We start from the raw sequence: 8,368 nt of genomic DNA on the forward strand, positions 1-8,368 counted from the left end.
AGCCACAAAGTTGAAACCCTGTATCAAAAAAAGAAAAAAGAAAAAAATCAATGGGCAAAAAGGGTCAGGGGTGAGGAGAGCCACCACGGCGCCCAAGGCCAGCAATCAGGGTTTCGCCAGTGCCCGTGATACGATGTCTGCAGGTTGTCCTCTGACATCCACACCACTGTGCCCATGCACACCCCCACAGGCATTTGTGCACGCACACAGTAAATGAAGAAATGTGGGAGAGAATCAAAACGTTGCATTTATGCAAACACGTCTCCACTGCTGCTGCCAGCTACCCCCACTAGCTTCAAAGTGGAAACAGCCCGAACGACTGGTTGATAAATGGATAAATATGGTGCCATCCAGGCCATAAAGAGAAATAAAGTGGGGCCAAGGAGATGGCTCACTGAGGAAGAACACTTTTCCATAGCCAGGAGGACCTGAGTCAGAACTCCAGCATCAACACGATATACCAGCAGAGTGTGAGCCTAACAGCCTGGCCACCAGCCGGAGGGGACAAGCAGGTCCAAGAGCTTGCTGTCCAGTGAGTAAAGGCGAGCTTCAGCTCAGCAGAGGGTCTCAAGGTAGCAAGATGGAGGTGTCAGCCTGGCTCTGGGTCCCACATGGGTGTGCATAGGCACGAGGCCAATATACTCACATGTATGCACCACACACATACACCACACAAAAAGAAAGAAAGAAAGAACTGATACAAGCTACACACAGGGCAACCATAGAGATGTCACGTTCAGTAAGACATGCCAATCAGGGTCTGCACTCGATACGAAATATGCAGAGCGGGCAAATCCAGGGACACAGAAGGATCGAGGGCTGGTGGGAGGGAGGTGGGATGGGGCATGACAGCTAATTCTTTTGGGCTTCCTTTTGAGGGCGATGCAACATTCTAAACTTTTAGAGAGCAGTAGTAATTTGGCAACATGATTCTTGTGGCCATGTGAAAATAGACAATTTACAGAAGGTTTTTGAGACAGGGTCTCACCTGTACAGCGTTGGCTGGTCTGAAACTCATGACGTAAGTCAGATTGGCTTTGTATTTTATGCAAGTTTTAAAAGGTGTGAAAATAATCATGATAAAAATGATATATAAAAAATTAAAATTCAGGGCTAGAGAAGTGGCTCAGCGGTTAAGAGCACTGTCTGCTCTTCCAGAGGCCCTGAGTTCAATTCCCAGCAGCCACATGGTGGTTCACAACCATCTGTAATGGAATCTGATGCCCTTTACTGGTGTGTCTGAAGACAGCAACAGTGTACTTACATACATGAATAAATACTAAAAAAGAAATTAAGATTCAGTTTCTCAGTTACCTTAACCAAAATCCAAGGGCTGACAGGCACAGCTGTGAGCAGCTGCTTCTGCCCGGCACAGGCAGAGGTCACTTTCAACACCTTCAACAGAGAGTGCTACTGGACAACACAGCCTTGGACAACAGAAGAGCATCCTCACCCTTCACCTGGGTCCCCACCCAGCTCATCCTACTCTCTGACTCTGTACACCTACGCTCAAAGCTCCCACATAAACTGCCTGTCACCATCCAGTTGTTCTCCAGTTTCCCTCCCTGCCCACTTCTGACCCAAGTCCCCACCCGTACAGCAGACTTCACAGCAGTCTAAATGCTGACCTCTCCCCGAAACTCCCCTAGCTGCCCATGCTCCACCTGCCCCGGCAGAGTCAGAAGCCCCCTCTTCCTAGGCTTGCACCTCCACTCCAGAACAGTCCCTCTGGGTTATAATCCATATGTGTACCGCCCTGCCCCCGTTCCCAGATCCTTGAGGTCAGGGGTTATGTTCCACCTTTGATGGTTCCCAGACCTGCCAGGGTCCAGAAATGTCCATTACACTGAATTCTAATAGAAAGGAAAATTACAGGAACTTGGGAAACAATTCTTGATAAAATGCTGTCTTTGGAATGCCAGTCTAAGAAAATCAGGAAACCGGGGCTAGGCTCTGCAAGAATCTATGAAGTTATCAAGAAGTTATGATAGTGACGGCCCTGAAATACTATTTATAGCGACCAGAAGTTCAAGTTTATCCTTGACTACACAGGAAGTTCAAGACTGGCTTGGGCTACCTGAGACCCTGCTTCCAAATAAAGGGAGAGACAGTGTGGAGGATGGAACCTGGCGTGTGGGACTTCCTGCACCCTACTAATCAGAGGTGGAGGCATGAGCGGCCCAAGTGTCACCCTGGGAACAGAGAAGTAGCTCTAAACTAAAACCAACAGCACAGGAGGCAAGTAGAGAGTATAAAATGGAGGGATGTGGCAGAAAAGCCAGGGCCCAATCAAACTCAGCATTGAAGCTGACATAGATCTAAGACATCTGTAGGTCACACCCAGACCCCCGGCTGGATCGCCTTAGGGACACAGACATTTAGTGAGGCACTCTAGCTGGATGTACAGAACACCAGAAAGAAAGCGAGGCTACGTTATCACAAGCATAAATTAACTGGAGGAAACAAATGCCAAGGCCTTCCTGTTTTCAAACTGTAACTTTTTTTATGCTTTTCAGATTCAAGAAACCCCATCTGTTGAGTCACAATGCCCTGTGAGAAGGTTACACAGACGTCCCTATCTATAGGGGTCCCTAGGCCAATGAACTTTCCCGGTCTACATGGCAAGAGACACTGTTCAATGAAGTGCCGATAAGAGGAAAAGCCACCTACAAATATAAATATATATGATTGTAATATAGTAAATATATGTAATATTAAATGTGCATAGTCTATAGCCCCAGCACTCACAAGCTGAGGCAGGAGGATCACAGGGAGTTCTAGATCAGCCTGATTAATCTATTGAGTTCCAACCAGGGCTATGGCTAATAAGGCCTGTCTAAACTGCACCCCCCCACACACACTCCCTCTCCCTCCAAAACAGATCCCGACCAGGTAGCCCCGTGGTTATAGCATTGCCCTGCTAAACCCTTCAGAAAAAATAAACAGAAAAAAAGATGGTATTTGACAGATCCATTTCAGGGAGGGAGATACAGTGAACCACTTTCTACACAGAATTCAAGGTACCACCTGAGTGATCTGGTCACTATAGAAATAAAGACCTGAGGCTGTTCCCTTTCTGATCTGTACGGACCAAAACACCGGCAAAAACCCTAAATCGACCAAGCTGTGATAGATTCAAAGTTAATAATTATATTTCAACTTCCATTCCAAAGGTTAAAAAACAAAACACAAATTTCACCATAGCTATCTGGTAAGATTGATTGGACTAGAGGACTCGGAGGGTAAGGGGTGTCACGAGAATGTAAAGAGGGTGTCAGGGTGACGTAGGGAGAGGCCAAGGAGGTGTGGGCAGCTGGGAACGCAACCTTTCCCTCTCTGCAGGAACTGTATGTAACCAGACAACAGCAGTGGTCGGTACTAGCACCCAACCAAATGGAACAAGGTACAAAAGCTACCCTGTCCCCAAAATAAGCACTGGAAGTGCCAGAACTACAGCAAAAAACAAAACAAAACAAAACAAGTCTGTGATTGATGAGCTAGCTGTAAGCAGAACCTTACACTGAAGAACCCCTCCTCCCTCCCCCAACCCCACCCTCACCCTTCCCCGGACCCCACCCCAAGCTGTAGGACCATTTTCCTATCCTTTTCCTTAACGAAGTAGATCTGGTTCCAACTAGCAACCAGCCCACACCCAAAGGCTCCACACTCCCAAATCAAGTCCCCTAACAAGGTAATTGAAGGGCTATAGGAAACAGCCCTCAGAGACATCCCTAGAAATAGAAAAGCAGCTTTATTCTGTATTCTGTCCTGTCCATACCTAGGCTTAACCTTACCAGTCCTGAGAGCTGTAACTTCTCTAGGAGACAGATGTGTTTCTCCTGGCAGCTTATGGTTTTAACTAAGAAAACAAAGAACCTAAACAAAGTCAAAAATTAAAGAGCTGCATCCCTAGGAAGGAATATATGAAAGATCACAAAATGAACTCGATCGTTCACATATTATCTCCCAGATAATACATCCCCGTTAAGATACAGCAACAGGCTAGGCAGTGGTGGCGCACGCTTTTAATCCCAGCACTTGGGAGGCAGAGATAGGCAGATTTCTGAGTTCAAGGCCAGCCTGGTCTACAGAGTGAGCTCCAGGACAGCCAGGGCTACACAGAGATACCCTGTCTTGAAAAAAAAAACACGAGAGAGAGAGAGAGAGAGAGAGAGAGAGAGAGAGAGAGAGAGAGAGACAGAGAGAGACAGAGAGAGCAACAGATAAGTTGATAAATAAATTGTAGTATATACATTAAGGAGAATATTATTCAATCACAATGTGGATGAACTTCGAAAACATGACGGAATGTGAAAGACGCCACACGTACTACGGCGTTCCATTACACAGGATGAGAAGAACAGGTAAATCCACAGAGACACAATGCAGACTAGTGGTTGTTAGGGGCCGGGGCTGGGGGTGGGGCGGAAACAGGGAGTAACTGGTTAATAGGGACCATTCTTTGGGATGATTCAACAGTTTTGGAAGTAGATAGCGGTGTGGTTGCACAACCCTGAACGCCACAGTGATTCACTTTAGAACTGTTGATTTTGTTATGTGACTTTCAACATACTTGAAAAATCTATCAAATCGCCAGGCTTGGGCGGCTGAAGAAGAGGATCTCCAGTTCAAGCCCAGCCTGACCTACACTGCCAAGAGCCTGTCTCAAACTAAACAGAACTCAATTATTTTCCGTTTTTGTTGCTATTGTTGTTGTTCTTTCAGGAAGAGAATACTCAGGAGAAAAAAAAATACGTATGTGAAAGAGCTGCCCTTGAGCTCTAAGGGGAAAGGTAAGAATTCTGCTAACAATCTTCGGCGTGACGTAAAAAAGTGCTAAGCTGTCCAGGCCGCCCCTGTGCTGTCTGTGCCTGTGAATGCTTTTCTGAAAAACAGACAATGATGGGAAGAAAGGGAAGAAACCAAGATGATAGAAGCTTTGCCAAACTTAACAGGGGAGGGGTGAGTCCCCCCACAGCACCCCACCCAATCTGGCACCAAGAGTAACGCTTCAATTAGGGTTTCGAAACGCCAGCCCAAGCTAGAATCAGCATAAGCAAGTTTCTCAGCCTGGACTAAGGAAGAGCAAGCCACCCTGCAAGAAAGGCTAGGGTGCTCCTCCTGCTGCATCAGAAGCACCCTCTGCTCCAAGGCCCTGAGCTGGCTCGGACCAGCACCAGTGACTTCTCCCCAGGTCAGCCAGCCTAACAGCTTGGCTCAGATGTGCCCCTCCTCCTGAGGGGTTCCTACTCCATCCCTCCAATCTCCCAAGAACCTTACCTCCAACAACAGCCCAGCAACATGCTATGCCTTACAGCATTAAAAAAAAAAAAAAAAATAAGAGCCAGGATGCCCTCAGAACTTTTCCTTTGCCCAGCCTGAAATAACTATCCTGCTGAGCCCTCCTCCCTCTGGGGCCCGTTCTGTAACCTGGGATTCCTGCACACATCGGTGTGCACACCACCGTCTCTGGCTCCTGACTCTACTGCAGAGCAGAAATGAGGCCCGCACGCGCCAGGATGCATCGCTATCCAGGAATAGTCCTCCAAAGCACCTACCCTCTCAAAGGACCCTCAAGTCGCCCGGCACCACTGCCTCTGCCATCTTCTAGACATCCAACTCGTCACAGGTGTCCCTCAGCTAAACATCTACTCCCTCCCTCCGCTTCACCCTGACCATGTCAGCCATGGGCTTCCCTCCCGAAAACACTCAACTCTTTGCAAGCAAACCTCTTTGAGACCCCCCTCCGACCAGGCCTCGGCCGCCCCAGACCCCCCAAGCTAGCCCAGACGCCCTCCCCTTACCTGCGGGGGCTCAGCCCTCACTGACAGGGAGCTGGGCAGCGCCTGGAGGAGCAGGAGCGCCATGCCACCCAGGAGCCTTCTCCTCTCCATCCCCCTCCTGCTCCTGCTCCTCCGCCACGGCGCCGCCACCCCTCCTCCTCCCTCTCTTCTTCCCTCTGCTTCCTTCTTCCCTTCTTTTCCTGTTTCGCTCTGCCCTCCCGCTTCCGGCTCGGCTCCACTCCGCCCCAGGCAAAAGGCCCTCCCCACGCAGAGGAGGGTCTCCAGTCCCGCGCCTCATTGGCTCTTACTTTTCGTCCATTGGCCAAAATAGCTGTGTGTCAAATACTAGTCCCAGCCATCCTCGTGCTAGGTGATTTGGCCAATGAAAAGTGGGAGGAAGCCGGGCCATCTTGAATGCTGCGAGGTGTATAAAAGTGCAGAGCGCCCCGCCCCTCAGAGAGTGGCGGAAGTAACAAGAGCTAGGGACACGGCCGTCTGGATGCGTTGAAAAAGTTTGCCGTGTTCAGCCATTTTGAGTGTGGCGGAAGTGTTATGTCCCCACAGTACAGGGGAGGTAAAAGAAAAAGTGGTGAGGTATAAAGATTCTAAAGCGGACCTCTAAAGAGTAAAACAACTGCAGTCTAGAAACCTTTGGTGCTTTTTGTATTAAAGTACAGGACGCCTTGTTATCAGGATCCCTTTCCCAAGCTCACTACCCAAGCAGTAGCTTAGCTTTGAGTTCCCTATTAAATAGCACCTCTATTAGCGATCTTGCTCTGCCACCCCAAGTTTCAAGGACAAAACTCTTATGACACTACTCAGAAACTGCTCTCTGATAGCCATCAATCATTGCTTCACCCCTGTTATCTTCCAGCTAGGCCCTCCACCCTCTCAAATCCCATCCACACACCGCAATGACAGTACTAGTCCACACAAATCCACGCATCACTACGTAGCAGCTTCAGTTTGAGAATACTTGTCCAACTGGGCAGGAGGATGTATCCCTCTGTGGCAAATGGCTTCCATGAGCAGGGCCCTGCCTGAGTTCAGACCCCAGTATGGGCCATAAGGAACAGAAGAGATACAGAGAGGAAGCGAGGGAAGAAGAAAAAGAAATAAAAGATGAGACCTCAATTAGTTACAGGGTGTAGTAGATTTGGTTTTTGTTTGTTTTTGTTTTAAGATTTACTTATTATGTAAGTACACTGTAGCTGTCTTCAGACACTCCAGACGAGGGCGTCAGATCTCATTATGGATGGTTGTGAGCCACCATGTGGTTTCTGGGGTTTGAACTCAGGACTCAGTGCTCTTAATCGCTGAGCAATCTCTCCAGCCCCAGTTAGTTTTTGATGTAGGGACTCCCCATGTTGTCTATACAAGCCAGGAACTATGTAAATCAGACTGCCCTCAAAGTTATGAGTTAGTAGTTCCCATACAAAGTCCTCCTGTTCATTATAACTGTCTTTCCACAACACACAGGCCAATTCAAAGAAGACAGTGAGGAAGCCGGGCGGTTGGTGGCACATGCCTGTAATCCCAGCACTCTGGGAGGCAGAGGCAGGCGGATTTCTGAGTTCGAGGCCAGCCTGGTCTACAGAGTGAGTTCCAGGACAGCCAGGGCTATACAGAGAAACCCTGTCTCGAAAAAACCAAATCTAAAAAAAAAAAAAAAAAAAAAAAAAAAAAGAAGAAGAAGACAGTGAGGGGTTGGAAGAGGGTGTGGCTGCTGGTAACCTTGGGCTTTAGGAGGGATGGGGAGAGTTCTGGAATACAGTAGGTGACAACTGTACCATTTTGTGACTGTACTGAAAATTATTAAACCATACAATTTAAAGGGCTGAATATGTCTAGGCATGGAGGTGCACAGCTGTAATCTTTGCACTCACGAGTCTGAAGTGAAACGCTAGAGTCCAGGATAGCCTGGGCTCCATCAAAAGAAAAACATCAATTTCATAGTGTCTGAGTTCCCTTTTACTTTTTAAGTGGGTGTGGAGTTAAATCAAAGCTGGCATCTTAGCACGCAGTCTCCTTTAGTGCAACTGTGTGGTTTCAGATTGATACCAACAGCATTACATCCTCAGGTTCCGCCTCAGACCTACAGAAATGGAAGCTGGGATGAGCCTTTCCCTCTGTTTTCACAACACCTTCAGGTGACCTGGTGTACATTTTTCCCCTTTGAGGCAGAGTTGGAATGTGCGATGTAGAGCAGGGTAGACTCAAACTCATGAAGACCCACCTGCCTCTGCCTCCCAAGTGCTGGGATTACAGGTGTGGGCCACCTGTATATATAACCCTAGTATATATTTCTAAAAGTCACAGTTGAGGGATAGCAGAGGCATGTTAAAAGTCTACACGACACAGACACATGTACAGTGTCTGTCAGATATTTTAGTTTTTCTTTTTATATAACCCATTAAGAAATGTAAAAATAGGGACTGGAGAGATGGCTCAGCGGTTAAGAGCACTGACTGCTCTTCCGAAGTTTCTGAGTTCAAATTCCAGCAACCACATGGTGGCTCACAACCATCTGTAACGAGATCTGATGCCCTCTTCTGGAGTGTCTGAAAACAGCTACACTGTACTCA

The 8,368-nt window shown here is 47.9% G+C and overlaps 1 protein-coding gene across 1 annotated transcript in view; it reads right to left on the reverse strand.

The window, feature by feature from the left end:
- The window catches only part of Wbp1l (WW domain binding protein 1 like), a 58,376-nt gene extending 52,367 nt beyond the window's left edge, over window positions 1–6,009 (reverse strand). The window contains exon 1 of the mRNA XM_052184438.1: window positions 5,805–6,009. Within this exon, the coding sequence (XP_052040398.1) occupies window positions 5,805–5,894 (90 nt within the window). The 5' untranslated portion in view covers window positions 5,895–6,009. The remainder of the gene's footprint in view (window positions 1–5,804) is intronic.
- Window positions 6,010–8,368: the final 2,359 nt, after the last annotated feature.

Source organism: Apodemus sylvaticus, chromosome 1 (genome assembly GCF_947179515.1).
Source record: "Apodemus sylvaticus chromosome 1, mApoSyl1.1, whole genome shotgun sequence".
Classification (NCBI taxonomy): domain Eukaryota; kingdom Metazoa; phylum Chordata; class Mammalia; order Rodentia; family Muridae; genus Apodemus; species Apodemus sylvaticus.